The 18388-nt window shown below is 37.7% G+C and overlaps 1 protein-coding gene across 4 annotated transcripts in view; it reads right to left on the bottom strand.

Moving 5' to 3' along the window:
* The window catches only part of COL14A1 (collagen type XIV alpha 1 chain), a 225284-nt gene that overhangs the window by 110583 nt on the left and 96313 nt on the right, over window positions 1-18388 (bottom strand). For 3 of the 4 annotated variants that reach the window (XM_073230026.1, XM_073230025.1, XM_073230022.1), the window contains exons 15-21: window positions 13090-13216; window positions 11549-11688; window positions 10936-11068; window positions 9526-9585; window positions 7641-7792; window positions 2584-2713; window positions 761-883 (exon numbers count right to left, since the gene is read on the bottom strand). In XM_073230026.1, the coding sequence (XP_073086127.1) occupies window positions 761-883; window positions 2584-2713; window positions 7641-7792; window positions 9526-9585; window positions 10936-11068; window positions 11549-11688; window positions 13090-13216 (865 nt within the window). The remainder of the gene's footprint in view (window positions 1-760; window positions 884-2583; window positions 2714-7640; window positions 7793-9525; window positions 9586-10935; window positions 11069-11548; window positions 11689-13089; window positions 13217-18388) is intronic. The other variant, XM_073230024.1, reaches the window with a different exon arrangement.

Raw genomic sequence — 18388 nt, 5'->3', positions numbered from 1 at the left:
CAAGAAAAAAATTGGAGAACCCCTTTCTGCTAAACAATGAAAGTACTGAAGGCCCAGATTCAGAAAACCAAGAAGACTCTCATCATATCTAGTGTTAAGTCTCCTGTTTAAACTTCATAAAAGTGCTAAGCGTCAGGAGATGACGCGCTAACAGATGGAGGCACATGGTCTCACCTCCACAGACACAGGGACCAAGGGAACCTGTTTGGGTCGTGCTCTTGTCTTCAGGATATAATGATGTGGGCAATAAGGAGAGAGGGCCTTTCTATCGGGTGGCTAAGAGGCTGATGGAAAAGCCTTTTACTATTGTAATCTTAGTTCTTTGATAAATTATATACCCCAAAATAGTTTCCAAAATGATAAGACTGAGAAGTTGATAAGTGGACTTTTTCCAACTAAACCAAGAATTAAGAAGTAGAAGAGGAATTAGAAATTAGAGATTCTGAAGGTTGAACACTTACATATGCATCAAGTCATAGCAGCCTCCTGTCCCCAGGGAGTCAGGGTTTCCTTGGGCTGGGTCCTCGTCTGGGGTGTGCACAGGTCAGGTGGACTCATAGCTTCATCATTCTGATAATATTACCCAACACTGACCATATTCGAAAAGCTTTTCCCCCACTACCCCCAAAAAGGAAAGAGACTCTTCACACTTCTTAAAACCAAAAATAAATAAAAATTTAAAAAAAAAAGAAAAAAAATTTTAAAAGGCCTTTTGATGCCTAATCATGGGTAACAATATATCTTAACAAGCATTACTTACCACTAACAGGTTTGTAGACAATCCTATAGCCCTTTACAGGGGAAGATGGGGGATCCCATGTAATGCGCACCCTGTTATACCATTCTTCTGAGGCCCGGAAGTTTTGGGGACCGGAGGGTGGCACTGAGCAGGAAAGAAAAGGAAAAGCAGGGGTTTAGTGTGGTTTCCATCTTTACAACCTACACTGCTGTTAACAAAAAACTAAGATATCTTCCCACAATGCTATATAAAGTATATACAAGTGAAAAGGCACTGTAATATGTGGTGAGAAGCCTTTGAGAGTCTGATTGTTTTAAATATAAATGCATAGAAAATTGTTCTTGAGTTGAAACACTTTATTGGAAGACCACCAGTTCATTCAATGTCACTTTGGTTCTTTTCTGTTCAGTTAATTTTAAGTGAAACTGAATTGAATAGTTTTATTAAAAATTTCTGTCTATATGCCACTCTGTTACACTATCAAAGTATGTTTGTATGGCAATATCAAATCAAGGGTGATCACGCAGTGGTATTGATGGTGATTCTAAGAGGTAAGATTCTGATCTTTTCTTTTGGCTTTCATCTTATATTGCCTATATTGTTTGAAATTTTATATTATCATTTATCAATTATTAATCAAAACATTAAAGACATTTATACGGAGGACCTTTATAAACTATAGTGCATATTCACATATTATCATTACCATTTTGTTGATAGAATTTAGTTGTGTTGACTACTGCTTAAAATAAGTAGACCATCCACTAACATTTTGAAATAATTTTACTATATGGACAAAGTTACATGTGATGGTATATCTGTAATGAGATTTAAACTCAAACTTTGTAGTAATGGTCTTTAAATAGTTTTCATTCGTGTATGTGCATCTGTGTGCTCATCATGGAACCCTTTTATAAATGATACTAATTTTTAACCTACGAAAGGTAAAAGCAGATCTTTGAGCTCAGGTCATCCTAAGTTAGATGGAACCCCTTTGCTTTCCAACCATTTTCCTTCCCTTCCTCCCCTGGCCCCACAATGGTGGAGTTACAGTAACTTTATGGAACATCAGAGTATTAAATGATCCAAAACCAACTCAGAACAGCAGAATTTACCATGTTTATTTTAAACCATTCTTGCCTGCTTCTGCTCTTTTTTAAAACAACCTGAATTTAAGGCAAATAAGGATGTATTTAAAAGCATATAAATTTTAGGTGAATACTACCTGATTTTCTTCTTTAATTGTTGTTTAAGTCTGTGGTTCTCAAAAATGTATTTAGCAGCAAAATTTCAAAATACATTCAAAATTCTTAGGCATAGATCAAAGCAAGAGCAAATCAAGATGCAAATGCACCAGTAAAGTGAAGTGAAGAGCTCAGAGCTCTACCATGGCTCTGCTCCTCGGCTTTTCTTCTCTCCTTCCATGACCCCTGAGGAAATAACTGTAGCAACTCTTAGCGTCCCCAGTACTCTGGGTGACCTTCGGCAAAACATGCAGGTTTGGTGGGAGTCTGGTAGGGGCACTCAACATGGGCACAGAGAGGAGGGAGAGATGCCAGCACTGTTACCTAAGGAGATAATACCCATTTGCTCCATGGAGCCATCAGAACTCGCAGCTGCAGCTACAGAATTTTAACAACTTGCACCCTTACTTGAAAAATCCATGCTTAGGTGCCCAGGTACAGAAATCAGCCCCTGCCACCATTCTGTACCTAGTCACACATAGCCGATTATCTTTTGTTTGTTTCACCACACTACACTGCAGCTCTTGGGGTGCATTACAGGAGATGAGTATTTTTAATTAGTCAGTCAGCTAGTATCCACAGGGAGAAAGCGTCACTCACAGGTTTTTCCAGGGGCAGAGACACTGACACCATCTCCATCGTCATAGATGGGAGTCACTGAGACTTTGTATTCTGTATTGGAAAGCAGAGACTTCAGAAGGAGATTGTTTTGATTACCAGGCACCATAACCTGAAAAGCAAAGGACCACAGTCTTAGTAAGACCTCTGAGCCTGTTCTTCTATTGAGCCTGGTGCAGGACGGTAGGCACTCAGAAATAGTCAGAAGCAAAGAGATGTGCTTGAAGCATAATAGGAAAAATAAAAGGGCATCCATGCAAAAGCATTTCTCCCTGAAATTCCCTCCTAGCAACCCTTAGTGTATAACCATATAACCACTAATCCAGAAGGTTTAAATTTCCATCTACTAGGCCGTGAGGAATAGGCTTCTCTCAACATCTTTTCAACATTTGTTAAATATCCGGAAGAGAGAATAATCATCAATTTGGAAAGCAGGTGTTTATATCTTACAAGTGTTCATTCTATAATCTAGCCTGCTTATCATTTTTTATTCGACTTAAGTATCCTCTTGAAAATTCAGCCTTCCACTCTTTACCCTTTCAGAGATAATCTCATCCCAGCATTTCAGAAGAGAATGGATGATAGCCAAAAACAAGAGAGCCACAAATTAAATCCAAGTTTTCCAGATCAAAACCCATTTCTAGTAACACTAAAAAGGTTGCATCTTTTTTATTTCTGAAAGAGGATCAAGTCTTTCTCAATCTGAAATCACCATCATTCTGTGTTTAAAGGCTGCAAAAGTTTGAAATGCAGCAGTGGCACTGACACCATATAAACATCAGTGTGACGCACCATGTGGCCCAGCAGCGCAAATTCTGGCATCCCCAGAAGAATATGTGGTCCAGAAAAGCCACATGTTCTCAATGCTAAAACCACAAAACTTTCTGCCTGTGCTTGAGTAGCTAAGATGCTGGCATATCTCTGGCCCATTTAAGGAACTCAATCATGGCTGGAAAAATGCTGGGATGTAAGAACTGACCCAAATGCTTTTTTGGGAGTCACAAGACTGGAACAGCTGGAGATGCTTTTCGATTCAAGGGCTGGATAAAATGCCAGCAGGCAAAGGGTTGTGCCTTCTACTTCTGGATGAGGAAAGGAACCAATAAATCATGGAATAAGCTCTAGGAAGCCTCGAGTTGAACCCAGAAGAAGCTGTTGCCAAGGAATTGCTAACTCTAATAGCAAATGTGTGTGTGTATGTGTGTGTGTGTAGGCATCTAAATTGGTGATTTTATATTGGATTAATATGATTTTGCTCCTCATATGAAAGGAACATTGAAATATACTACAGGGTTGTTCTGATGTGGTCCTGGAAGGGATATTTTTTTAAAAGCTCGGCTCTGTTCTCAAATGAGTTAGATAATCCTGGCCTCAGGGACATGTAAAAGAAGAGCTGTGGCTGTCCTAACTTGTGTTACCCTATCTATGTAGCTTCCTTGAGGGTGTTTCATTTAAATATAACTTCTCTGGAGCACAGACTCTGGGCATTCGTTCCAAGCTGTCTGCTTCAAAAGCCACCCAAGTTGATGTTCTTTAATTAAGGTCATCTCTCAAAATAAGAAACCCATGGCCTTGGATCCAATCAAATTTAGACTGTGCAATGCCGAGAAGTAGTGGAGATGTTTCTAGCTTGCCAGGAAGTAGTTGCTGTGGTTTATAATAACAGCCTCACTTATCTAGCAATTATTATGAGCCAGGTGTTCTTCTAAGTATTCTGATACAGTGATGCACGTAATCTTTACCACAACTCTGAGGTAAGGAGTAACATTTGCACTCATTTTACAGATGGGGAAACTGAGGCCCACACAGCTTTTGAGTAAAGGAGCCTTGTGGAAATATCTGGCCTGAGCTTTGCTTTAACCACTGCCCTCTCCTCCACATGACTGAACCGCTTGAACATTTTTATCCTAATGATATGCTTTCCCAAGAATACAATGTAAATCTCCTCTTGGGTATTCAAAGTTCCTTCTGCTTAGCCTCTGCATGTTTGCACAAAGCATGGTAAAGATGGGCTTCTTCTAAAAACAGATGCTGCAGGTCATAAAAGATGGTAGTTTTGTTTATAAAACAATTCTATAAAAGATGCTTATGGCTAAATGAGATGTAAATTCAACCAATGAACTTCATTTTTCTTTTTTCACATATGCAAGTTCATGCCTGGCTCCATTATTGCCCAAAGCTCTTCAGAGCAGCCTGGATCCCATCCAGCAAGCTGCTCCCTGAGCAGAAAGAGGATTCCCTGCATCTCACTGTGTTCCCATCTTACAAAGTTCTGTGCTAGACAGTGATTCTCATGCCATCCATGGTGAAGGATTAGGTGGTGTTGGTGACTTTTAACTTCAACCCATTGAAGATCGATACTTTTATAAAATACAATGAAACAAAATTGCCAGGGAAAAAAATGACCAATTTGACATGTTGCAGCAATGTCAAATTGTTCTAAATGTAACTGGAAGTGCAGTCTTAATATCTGAAATGATCTTGAGGGAGACTGAGCCACACCCTAAGAATCCCCACTCTAGAACATTTCTTGCAAGTCAGAATCAGGTAATGGTTATGGATTTTCACGGCTAGTCTCCAGAAAGCCTAGAATCCCGATCAGCCTTTCACAAATACAGAAGTATGAGACCTTCCTACCCTAACAACAAAATTCGGGACAATGTCATTGCCATACCCCTGTATTTCACGGCAGAATTGGATGTCAGTCTTTATGAAATACCTGACAAATAGTTTTACTTTCTATAAGTTCCAAGCTTTTTATTGGAAATATTTCATAGATTTGATTTTACTTAGAAAATATCAAATTCTTCAGTTACCTCAATTGGAAAAGTAAATTTAATTCTCCTTGTTTCACATATAATAAAGCTTGACTTTGGTGTACAATGTTATACACATATACTATACTTCAGCTTCGACAGTCTGTCATTATTTCCTCAAGTAAATTTAATCAGTTTTCATAGTTGAGAAAAATACAGAAAGATAGGAAGAAGTATTTCTCTTATCTGGACACATTTCCTGTCTCACATCTGTAATACATTTCAGCCATTTGTTTTTCCCTGACATGCATTATTTTAAGATGTTCGGTTGGTGTTGGGATTTCAAGGCCTTTGTATTTTGATACAGATCTGAGACTGCCTGTCCTACCCTGGTCTCATGATCTAAATTGAGATGCACCCACTTTCTGTCTCTAATAATAAGTAATACATTATATTTTTATAGCATGAACACTTCATAAAACACCGAGATATAAATTCTCAATCTTCAGTCGAGTCCCTGAAAACATGCCTGTAAATTAAGTGCAAATCCAATTTCTTTGGAATTCAGTAAAGGAGCTTCATACTTAAAGAACTCTATAGTACTTTCTTCTGAGGGCAACCATTCTGCACATAAACAATTGCCACCAAATTCATCAACATTTTTCATTTTGATTAAGAGTTTGTTTAACTGGGGCACATGTGTGTTTAAGACTTTTGATTCTTTTTTGTCCTACATCTAGGTGTCCAAGTGTTTCAAAATAAACAGTGTGAAATGAAAGAAAATAGTAAAGGGAAAATTACCTAGAGACAACCCAAAGTAAATATTATTATTATTTTACCTTGCATAGCTTACAAGTGCATGCATGAGATTAAATTGTTCCTCTTTCCAAATTAGTAGGCATAATTTAGCAAGAAGCTTCATGTGTTTCTTGGAAAGAGTAGAAACAAAACCAAAAAAACTCTCACTCTGGGAAGTTTTTTATGGGTCTCATTTTTAGGAACTAAATTAAATAAATATAAGGAAAATAAAATAGCCAAATTATATCTTTAGTTACCATAGTCTTTTTAATTTTAATTTTCTTTGGATTTTCCAATCATGGATCATTTGAAATGTTTAGTCTGAGTGAATTTATAATTCAACCTATTTTGTTTAAGTGTCCATTACTTTCTAAATGTATTACCAGACAAATTTCATGGAACTTCTGGCTATTCACAGTGGACATGGCTACTCTTAGTTATCACTGTGCTCTATAATGATTCCTCTATCAACCTGAAAGTACTTTCCCAAGAGAATTTGGGGATCAAGTAATTGTTTATATAAGCACATAGATAAAAATAATTTTCCATCAAAGACTTTATAAGTTACAAAGAGGAAGAAAGAATATTAATGTTATTCTTGAGCAATAATGAATTGGGGACTTTTTTCCTAGAATGTCTCAAAAATAATGCAGCAGAGGTCAAGAAAGGAGTGATGCAAGTAATGAGCTAAATAAAATATATTTCATAACTAAAAAGAAAATTTTCTTTTGGATGCAAACTGGAGTTGCCTGGTTTGATGGGAAGCATCTAGGAAATAATTTTTACATTCTTGAATACGGGACCATTAATAAAGAGGGACTATATGGTGTCAATTAAGAAAACAGGGAGAGGTGGTGATTAAGACTGTACCTAGATTTCCAATCTAGAACAAACATAGATGAAAGAGAACTCAACAGATAAAAATCTAAATCTCCTAAGGGAGACCCTCATATTGATAAAAAAAAAAATTAGAAATTACTATAAATCTTCTTAAAATGAGCTGATGTCAGCGAAAAACTATTTGTTAATAGATGGCATTTTGTTAGGAAGACTGCAACCAGATCAAAAAGACCTTTCATATGAGTATGCTTTGCTTACTTTTAATCAGATTCCCCAGGACAAAAGTTATATAGTATACACACACACACACACACACTAAATATGCACACACACAAAGTGTATAATGGACTATTTATGACCCAATTTTGGTTCTCTTACAAGTTGTTAAGGCAATGGAGGCAATATGGGAAACAAGGTTCAGAAGCTTTATCAGTTTGAAGCAGGTTGTATGTGGTGTGAGTTTTGGAGATAAAAAGGTTGTCAAGAACCTGGTAGTTCAGTTTGGATTAGAAAACATTAGTTCCTGGAGATGGTAGAGCCACCAAGAAATGAACAGTAAAGCTTGCACTGATCTCTGGAGACAGCCTCGTTAGCGCTGTTAGTCAGGAAAGTCCCCGGTTTCCGGTCAGCTCTACTTATACAGACCGTTCCTACCACTTCTTCCGCAGGGTCGCCTTGAGCAGTCAGGTAGGTCACCCTGAACTCCCGCACACTGCTGTCTGAAATGTCCCATTTTACCCGCAGGCTAGAAGGGGTTTCATCATTTACAACCAGGTTTCTGATTCCTGTCCGGAAAACTGGAATAAACACAACCAAGGAGTAAAGAATTTTTAACCCATTGTGCTCTGAAATGAATCACAGAGACCATTTATGGACATGGCAATGAGTATCACTTAATGTTTTTCTCTAATGTTGACCCACATGAAGCAAGAACAACTCAGCCATGATACCTACTGGTAGCAAACAAAAATGGTTCAAGAAATGCTTACTGGAGAATATGGCCAATAATTCTGTAACATCTTCCTAGGTTGACAGATAGTAGCTGTACTAGTAGGGGTGAGGATTTAAAATATGGGTAACTTGAACCACTGTGATGTATACTTGAAACCAATATAAGAGTCTATATCAATGATACTTGGATTTAAAAAAAGAGATACATACAAGGTGAGACCATGGATCTCTCAAAACTCTCACTCTGTGTATATATATATATATATATATAGTAAGGGGAAACAGAGGAGCTGCCTTTAGACTAGGAATCCTAAGGGGGACCCCAAAGGGGAGGGTACACATGAAAACCTCACACCAGAGCTCCACTGGAGAAACAGACATGAGGACCCAGATGTGGTCAGCCTCGGGGTGCAATCCAGCATCCAACACACATCCCATTCCTCCGTTCCCCCATTTCTGTTTTAACACTTGTCACTCAAAGCACAAATGTCCCAACCATGCCTGCCTTTATCCACTCAGCCCACATGGGTATTATTCTTTCTCTGTTATCTGCCCAAACTCCTTTCCCAAGGTGCTTGCTCCCTCACTTGCCCCATTTTTCCTTTTCCCTTCTATGCTGACTTCCTTTTATTCTGTCCATCTTCACTGACTCCCTTCTCTTCATTCATTCATTCAGCACACATTCATTGAGCTTTTCCTGCATCAGACTGTGTTAGGCCTTTGAGATATACAGTGATTAATTCTTGACAAAATAGTAAAAGTGACACAGAGGAGGCAGGAGAGTGACATCTACCAGGCAGAATTGGGGAAGGGTACCAGGCCGTGGGAACAGGAAGTGATGTCTCACCTTCAGGACCAGGAGTTCTAAGTGACAGGAGGAAATGGAGAAAGCATAAAAAATAATGGTGGAGAGCAGGAAAGGAAGCAGAATCCATTCAGGAAGGGTCTTGGATGTTATGATAAAGAGATTTAGGGAGCACAAAAAAGGTCTCAATAAAGATTAAAGAATGAATCAACTGGTGAATCAATGAATGAATGGGTAACAGAGAGCCACTGAAGGGTTTTAGTTAGGGAAATTAACAGTGACATCAAACTTGCATTTTACCTAGTTGACTCTGACAGCCAGCTGGGAGGTGTAATTATAATGGAGGGGAAAGCTAAGCCGAGAGAGAAAATAGCTGATTCAGGAAGACCAATAGTCCAGCCAGTCTCTCCAAGTTACCCACAGAAATGCAAGGAAACTGTGATATGACTAATCCTCATCAGAGAGCAATAGAAGTCACTGAGATTAAGAGGAGGGAAGAGACTCCTGGGACTTGCTATGCTAACATCTGAAAGATTAAATGAGAATCCAAAACAAAGATGGAAGAGATAAAGAGATGTAACAGTGAGGTGAGCAGGTTAGAAGACCAAGTGGCATTTAGGGGTAAGAAGAGGTTGAGAGGTTCTAAGAGGAGTGAAATTTGAACAGGCATGCCCTATTCTGAATTAATAATGTAAACTAAGTAAAACTGGGATAATAACACCTCTGTTTAAATCAAACTTTTATTATGAGTAAAGGGGCTTCTACTTGTCTTACCTGAGGTCACAGGTGTGGTAGGTGCTATGGTTGTGGCTGGTTCTGTCCAAACACCATCAACTAAAGAAGAAAATTCATCATTTCAAACTTCTGTAATGATAATCACTCTATACATTTTGTGTATAGCATTGTATAGCCTTCAGTGAGAATCTCACCTATATTACCTCACTTGCTTCTCACGACACCTTGACTATGTTTGCAAGAGCAAAGAAGTGAGTCATATGTAAGGCAAATGTTTTATCTATTCCACAGATAAGGAAACTGAAACCCAAGAAAGTTAGTTTTAAACACAAACACTAGCCTTCACATAAACATTTGAATTACTATAAATTGTGAAACCTCCCAGTTACTGTGTCATGGGGCACAAGCATGGTAATTAAAGCAAATTAAACAGTGCTGTAAGTCAAGTTGTGAAAGAGGTGCACCAAGGAGGACAATAAGGGGTGCATTTTTTTTTTTGCATCCACCCTGGGCAGTCAGGAGCATGGAGTGACTGTGTGGTGCTCCTCCCAGATCCCCTCTTCAGAGCTGACATACTCATCCACAAGCTTCTGGAATACTCACTGCCAATAGCTCAAAGCTCTGGGAACTGACTCATCTGAGGTCACAAACTGTCAGGGGATGGCCTACATCCAATGACTGAGATGCAGGCATACAAAGGCCCAGCCCCTTGGACTCCATTTGAGACAACTTGGAAGGGTCATCCCAGGTCTAGAACTCTTAATTGAATTAGCTGAGGGCTCAGTTTTAGCTTCCCCCTATGGCCTGTCCTGCCATCCTTACTTCCTTACAGATGTATCTCCCAACTAAACTCTTCAGTGAACTTTCTGGATGCACTTTTCTGTTTCAGAACCTGATTCCAGGGAACCCAATCAAAGAAACTTAATATGTGGTTAATACTTCATATTTAAAGAATGAAGGGATGAATGAATCAGTGAGTGAATTTTGTACAAGATTCTTGGAACCAAGATCAACTTGGAAAATTCCAGAAACTCTTGGACACTTTTGCCCTAGGTTTGCTTATTTATTCACTTATGAATTATCTCAGCCATCCATCCATTCATCTACAAATCCATCCATCCATCCATCCACCCATTTATAGATCCATCCATTCAACAAGTATTTATTGCACAGTTAAACTATGCCAAATACTGTACTAAGTGCTGAGGATATAATGGTGACTGAGACAGGCAGATATGATTCTCATCCTTATAGTGATAATAGCCTAGGATTGTAAGATGCTCCACATACTGGTTTCATTAAAGGAGAAGATATATGTAGAACTCTGGGGGACAAAGAGAAATTGAAGTCTCTGTAGCCCAGATGGGCAGGGAACGTGGAGCAGGGAAGAGGGTGTCAGAAGGGACAGTGGGAGCTGGTAAAGTCCATCTTGGCCAGGCCAAGACTTACGGGTGGTCCCAACAGCAGTCACCACCTCACTCTCGCTTCCATCGTCCAGCACAGCCAACAGTGAAACTTCATACTCAGTGCCGGGCTCCAGGTCTTCAATAACATATGAGTCTTGGTCTTCTCTTAGGACAACCTGAAAAGTTTTTGGTGCTTAGTAACTGGATTTAACTTGAATAACAGAGGAGAAAATTAAGAAAAAATAATACAACAGAAAAATGTTATCCCTGTGCGTAACCAAGGAACAACTAAGCATGAACTCCAAGGCTATTGAATTCAATTTTAATGTCAAATCAGAGATGTATTCAATTCCCTCAGTGAATAGACTATTAACATTACAAAAGTGGCATTTCGAAGTTTTATTAAAAGTCATTTATGAAAGTCAAAGAATCTGAAAATAGATAAAATATATAACTAAACCCTAGCAAAAATCTATTTTAATCTTAGGAAAGTCATATGGTTTGACATCTACAAAACTCTATGCCACGCAAAATATTAATTCCTACTGGGATTCTCAACCTATGTTAAAGAGAAGACCAAGTCAAATACAACAGCGGGTACTCCCTTCCTGATAAAATGCTCCAGAGTAATTTTCAGTATGTTTCAGACGACTCACTTCTTCGGTCTTCCCACCATAGACTGGAATCCACATCAACTTGTGCTGCCCTTCGTCAGCTGAAAGGGGGTGCCAGGTCACTCTAAAACTATCTGTCGTCACCTCATCAATTTCCAAGTATTGTTGGGCTGGAACTTCCTCTGTAAGCCAAGGAAGGAGATTTTGTTACGGAATTGAGAAGGCAAGAAAAGGCAAACTCAGGCAGCTCCCAGGGGGCCACAGGAAGGTTCTCTGAGGAATCTCTTGCTTCAGGAAAGCACATGGAATCAGAGAAGGCAGCATCCATCAGTCCAGAGTGGTTTTACATTTCTGCTTCTAGCATTTACCCACAGTATATATTAGGAACACCATGGATGCAGCAGATTTTCCAAGTTTCCAGTAATTTCCAGAACTCTTAGATTCTCTATTTGGCTCTTTTCATAAAGTATGAAAAATGAGTGTCATATTCATTATTTTGCAAGTATGTTGAGGAAATTAACAAAATGGTGCCCTAGAGGCCTCAGAAATGTCTCTTTTAGCTTTATTTGATTTCATGCCTAAAGTACTCCCTAGTAATAAGTTAACTCTTAGAGAAGAACTTCATCCTTTTAATCTTGTACATATGGCTATTATCAGAAGTGAAATGTAATTAATCAGGCCTTCTACTATTTCACTGCTCACACACTTCTGGCACGTACAACAGAGAGCATAACATCCAACTATACCCAAAGTGAATTGTCAGTTATTGATTTTTACTATTTGAAATCAGAGATTTTAAAACTGTTTCCCAGGACACCAGGAGAATCCCAACCTGGGACTTTGGGGGAAGACCTTGGGAGAGTTTGTGAAATTACTGAACTTCTTTCTGTGAACATTATTTCTCAGTCCAGTTTGTTTCTCATCTCTCTCCAAATTACCTTCTCATGGCCTCAGTATAGCACTTAGTTCATTTCCAAATGCAATCAATCAATGGTAGGTTCAGAAAGGTAACAACAGAATTGTTGCCACCAAGAGGCAAAAACTGCGGTAGTTATTGAGTGACTCTAGGGTTATAAAAAAAAAGGAAAATACTACATTCATGATTTATTGTTTATTTTAGAATTCAAAATGTCCCATATTGTATTAATATTTCAGGCTGCATGAAAATTCATTATTGAATCTATAGATTGATGTACTGGTTAAATAATATGAAACAGCCATTTTTATAGGTCAAAATTGTTGGGCAGCAGCAGTTAGGGAAGCTAAACTTAATATACACACATATGAATGGAAGAAAGTTCTGAAAATTTTGTATCGATAGAACAGAAGGAAGTATGAAATTAGGAAGAGAACAATGTATACTTTTATTTAACTGAGACTTTTTGAATGCAGATGGTTTTTTTCTTACTTTCCCTTGCCTTGATAGAAAATAATTATCCAGTATGCATTCTAGTCACCTTACCTTTCATTTGATAATAATATACCAAATAAACAAAAACGAAAGTGCAATTGAAGAAGCTGCTTCAGCTTCTGGTTTCTATGGAATTACTCTTGGAAACTTTTCAAACTATAATAAGGCTTACCTGTGGTAAAAATTCCAGTCAGAGGCTCTGACTGCCCTTCATCATAAATGGAGAAAATGGCAACAGTATACTCCGTGAGGGATGTCAAGCCCTTCAGAGGGAATGTGGTAACAGGATCGACTTCAACCTGCAAAACAGAGAAGTCATAATAGCTATATCAGATACTCCCTAAATACAGGAAACAGAAATCATTGTATTATTGTCTATAATTTACTTGGATGACAGCAGAGCTATAAATAGTGCAAAAAAATTATTGAATTATAAAACCAGTTGTTTATATATATATACATTTCTAATCCTACAACCTTAAATAGATTACCTATCAGTTAATTTTCAGGGCAACTTTACAACCAGTATTATCTCCATTCATTCAAGATTTAGAAAGTAAAAAAAAAGATCACAATTTACAATGCTAATATAAATAAATATGTTTCCAACCTGATCTGCCAGGAGTGGCCAGTTTTCAGCTTCACTACCTGGGCTCTGCTGACTCTGTGGCTAAGTAAAACACAATCACTCCTATAAGGGTTGCATAGGTAAGAAACCATGCAGGGAAGAATTGGAGACTATTCACACTAAAGATAATAGCAAATAACTGAAATATTCCTTTATCTTCTACAGAGAGACATATTTGGGAAAAATATGTACCAACCTCTTTAGGGCACATAAGGGATAAGGATCAAGGGCATAAAGTAAGGGAAGGATTAGAAAACGAAACAAAGAAAGGACTTTGAGGAAAGAAGATATAAAGTAAGAGATGATGAGTGCACAATCTAGAAGACAAAGCCCTAAGCAAAGTCGTCTTCAGACTAAGAGAAAGGATAGACATAGCTTTATCATTGAGAAGTTAGATCTTGGGCCACTGAAGTGCTTTTAGCACAGGGAACATTGTTGATTGTAGACCATATGTAGAACATATTGGTGACCAAGCCTCTGGGCTTCAGCCACACTGACCTTCTATCAGGTCCATGTCTTTCCCACCTCAGGGCCTTTATACATGCAATTCATTCTGTCTGGGACCCCATTTCCCTAGCTCTTTTCAAAACTAGACCTTCATCATTCATCAGGACTGTGCTTAAGTTTTATCTCCTCTTTCTCTTTCCACCTATCTCAGTAGGGTTACCTCTCAACACTGTCCCTGTTTGTTTTTCCCTACCACCAGTCATAGACTGAAACCATTTTATTTGGTATGCACTTGCTTCTTATCTCTTGCATAGAGTACAAGCTCTTTGAGGGCAGGACCTTGCTTAGCTTCTTCACCACTGTATGTTGAATTAAATATACACATTCTTTTTGCAAGAAGAGAATATATAAGTGAAAATTAAGATGTGGCACCAAAGATCATCTTTTAAATAGTTAATAAAGGTCTCATCTGAATTAAGATCCAACCCAGAAACCATATACATCTCTAAAGAATCAACTGAAGGTCAAAAATAGAGTGCCAACCCTTCAGGGAAAAGCTTCCATTTTCACACTTCTGGAACCCTGAACCACTGTGCTAGAGAGGGCCAGCCAACCACAGCCTCTGCAGCCACTCCTGATGAGGTACTAGACATGGGATGAGGTCATTCTGGAAGTTTTTGCACAGACAAGCTCCCAGATGAATGCAAGAGTCACCCCGGCTGACACGGCCTGGACCATTCACTAGCTGAATCATCCTGGGTTATTTTAAGGGTACTGGTTACATAGCTATAGTTAACTGAAAATATGTATTATCTTCTTTCAAATCTGGGCCTGGTGATATTACAGGTCATCCTTAGCATTTAATGTTTACTCTGCTCTGGGTATTTTCTGCGTGCTTTATATGCATTAGTTTACTTAATCCTGACCACAACCTTGCCGGGTAGCTAATTATTACCCCTAATTTGAAGATGAGAAAACTGAGACTCTGACAAGTAAGGAAGCTACCCAAGGGAAAATTAGCTAGTCCCTAGGACTTAAAACAAGTCTTTCAGACCTTAAATCCTATACTCGTTAAACACTATTTACAGTATGCCTTCATTATTTAAATTCACAGAAAAGACAAATCCATATTTAAAATATGAGTTCAAAACATGTTCTTCTAAACTGTATTTACATATGGCTGCCAGTTGTTCTGAATTGTATTTTGAATTGTAATAGCTAAAATTACTGAGCACTTAATACAATACGTCAGGGACTTCATATTCATTTTCTTACTTAGCTTTCTCCTCCCCAAACCCATCTGTAGGTATTTATAATAACTATTTTATAAACACATAACCTGAGACCCAAAGACCTTAACCAACTTTCCTGGAACCATAAAGCTATTAACCAGAATGTATAGGTCTTGACATCTAAGTCTAAAATCTGTTTCAAATAGGAATTTTGTGAAGATATCAAACATGGCCAAAAGCAGCTAAAATAAAATTTTCTTAGGTACATCAAGAGTCAAAAAGGGAAAACTGTGTATATACACACCCAGTTTTTCCCCCTTAATACATATGCATATATAAAGTATACATGTGTCTATATATCTTTTCAACAGATAACACATGTATGTATCTGTTATAAAATCTGTTGGATTTAGTTTATTAAAGCATTTTATTTGATACTGAACAGAACATATTTCATGCATTAATTATTGATCCTTTTATTCCATCAAATGAAAACTTTTAGGTATCATTTATTTTATTAGTTATCATTTTATGCTTTAAACTAAGCTCTGGAACTGATTTTGCTGGTGGTACCTTTGAGACGTCAGAGAAGAATTTGGGAAAATGATAACATATGGCCATGATCTCACTACATGCAACAATTTCTTAGAATAATTTTTCACATAGTCTAGCTAAAAGCTTAACTTCAGCCTAACTCTGGGGGCGCTGAAGACAAAGTCCTTGATGAGAAACAAGGGACATAGGCTTCCCTCTGGGCTCTTTTGTTGAGTCACTGCTCGTGGGAACTGGACTTGCCTCTCAGAGTTAAAAACGGTGGCCTTTCATTTATAATACCAAATAGCAGCACTTTAGTTCTCCAACATGTTTATACATTTCACAGTACATGCTATCTGAAATGGCTTCTTTCCTTAGTTTGACAAGTGAAGTTGTGGCTGCATTTCTCCTACGAGGATCACATGCGGTGCTCTCTGCAAAGCTCTCAGAGCAGTGGTTGGTTCAAGGTAAGCACTCAACATGTGTTACCTGCCATCGCCAGCAGCAGGGTCCGCATTTAAGTGCTGTTTTATTTTTCTTCGATGGTCTCCAAAAAGTTGGGGAGAGGAGTAATGCAGGAGACACACAGAGGGAGAAAGAGGAAGTGAATGAAGGAAGGAAGATGGGAGGAAGAGGAAGTACAGCAAGGAAATATAAAAGTGAGTCAGCACTTTTACATCAATATATGTTATAAAGCAGATTTCTGTTAGGACGTTTTTAAGTTCATTCCAGAAGGTGTTGGGAATTTCCTAAAAACCCAACTGTAGTATTATTTATAAATAAAAGCTTTAATTAACAGAAGTTAAAGCAAAATATGGTAGGAATATTCACCCTTAAAATCATATATTCCAATTTTAGGCTAGGTAATTTCACTGAACTAAGTAATAAGTGAACAACTGTTACTTACTCAGCAACTTCTAGTCTCAGTTGCATAGGTAAGAATTAAGAAATAAGCATGCACACACTCACACACACACACAAAACCAGTCAAAATGGAAGTGTTACAAAATATACACATTGTTTATGCATTTTACTCAAATAAAATTTCTCAGATTTTCATTCATAGTCCATTTACTCATGCTTCAAATTCAGTTTTTACTGATCACTGTTTTCTAATTTTCTAGCACCATACATATTAGAAATAGCAAATGCCAAAGGCATCCCCAAATTAAATAACATTACAAAAAAGCACATGTATATCAATGAATATATCAAAGAATTTACTCATTCTTTATAAAGGCAAGTAACATAAGATACCATTAGATACCATTTCTTATAAAATGGAGTTCATGAGACCTTTTGTGGCAATGATCTCACAATGCATACAAATATCAAATCACTACATTATATACCTGAAATTAATATATCATAAGTCAACTGTAACTCAATAAAAATTTTATTGTACAGTTGTATTTATAAATAAAACTCATATATATATATGACTATTTATTTTTGTTTTATGAAAAATTATTACCAAAGTTGGATGCTCGGCAGTGAACAGATATTTATTGCTCTATACAGTTGTGTTACTTCGGTCATTCAATAGTCAACAGTTTTAAATTGGTAAGTTTCACATAAAAATAGAAATTCCTGGTCACAGGATCCAGGGTCACAAGATGTGGCAGCCCCCACCTAGATTTCTTTGCAGCAGCCATCTGCAGAAGTGGATCCTGGCTGCATTTCAGTTGAACATGTCTGTACTCCCCAGCACCTTAGTCCCCACCATGCCCTAGAATCCCTGTCACTGTAGCACATTGTCCACTGTCGATAATCGTTGGTCTAGAATTGTTGTCTCTCTTTCAGTAGAGAATTTTTTTCTACATCAATGTCCCAAAAATGGGAATATGAAATATACAAAATATATTCTAAGTTAGCCTCCTGTTTCAAGAAAAAACAGGTGAGTGTGTTTCTTTGCAGGTGTGACTATTTCTGCACATTTAATAGCAAGCTTCACTCCTTACATTATCTGTCTAATTTTCCTGCACAGCTGAATTTGTGACTCTTTATTTTTTTATTGAAGTATAGTTGAAATACAGTATCATATTAGTTTCAAGTCTACAACACAGTGATTCAACAGTTAATACACATTCTTAAATCCTCACCCCCACCTAGTGTGGTTACTATCTGTCAACATAGGACTATGTTACAGAACTACTGATTATATTCTCTATGCTGTACTTTCAGCCCCATGACAAATTTATATTATGATTGAGACTTTGTCCCTCTTTATCCCCTTCACCTACTTCACCCCCACAACCCTTACCCCATGGTAACCACTAGTCACTTCTCGGTGTCTATGAATCTACTGCTGTTTTTTTCACTTTGTTTTGTTTTGATTTTAGATTCCATAAATAAGTGAAAGCATATGGTGTTTGTCTTTCTCTGCCTGGCTTATTTCACTTAGTATAATACCCTCAAGGTCCTTTAAAATAAAGTAGTTTATTTGTCACTGGAAAAAAAAGACACTGATTGCTCAGTTTTTAGTTTCAATCTTTTTACTAGTCTAGACTCCTGTCTCCAAAAGCAAAGCAAAAATTAGTCCAAATGACTCCAGCTTCATCAGAATTATTTGCCCTCAGGATTCATGAAGATTTAATGGAAGATATTGAACATTATTTCTGTATTGTTAG

Source organism: Manis javanica, chromosome 2 (assembly GCF_040802235.1).
Source record: "Manis javanica isolate MJ-LG chromosome 2, MJ_LKY, whole genome shotgun sequence".
Classification (NCBI taxonomy): Eukaryota; Metazoa; Chordata; class Mammalia; order Pholidota; family Manidae; genus Manis; species Manis javanica.
Note: the sequence above shows the minus strand (reverse complement) of the source record. Positions and strands in the feature narration are given on the sequence as shown.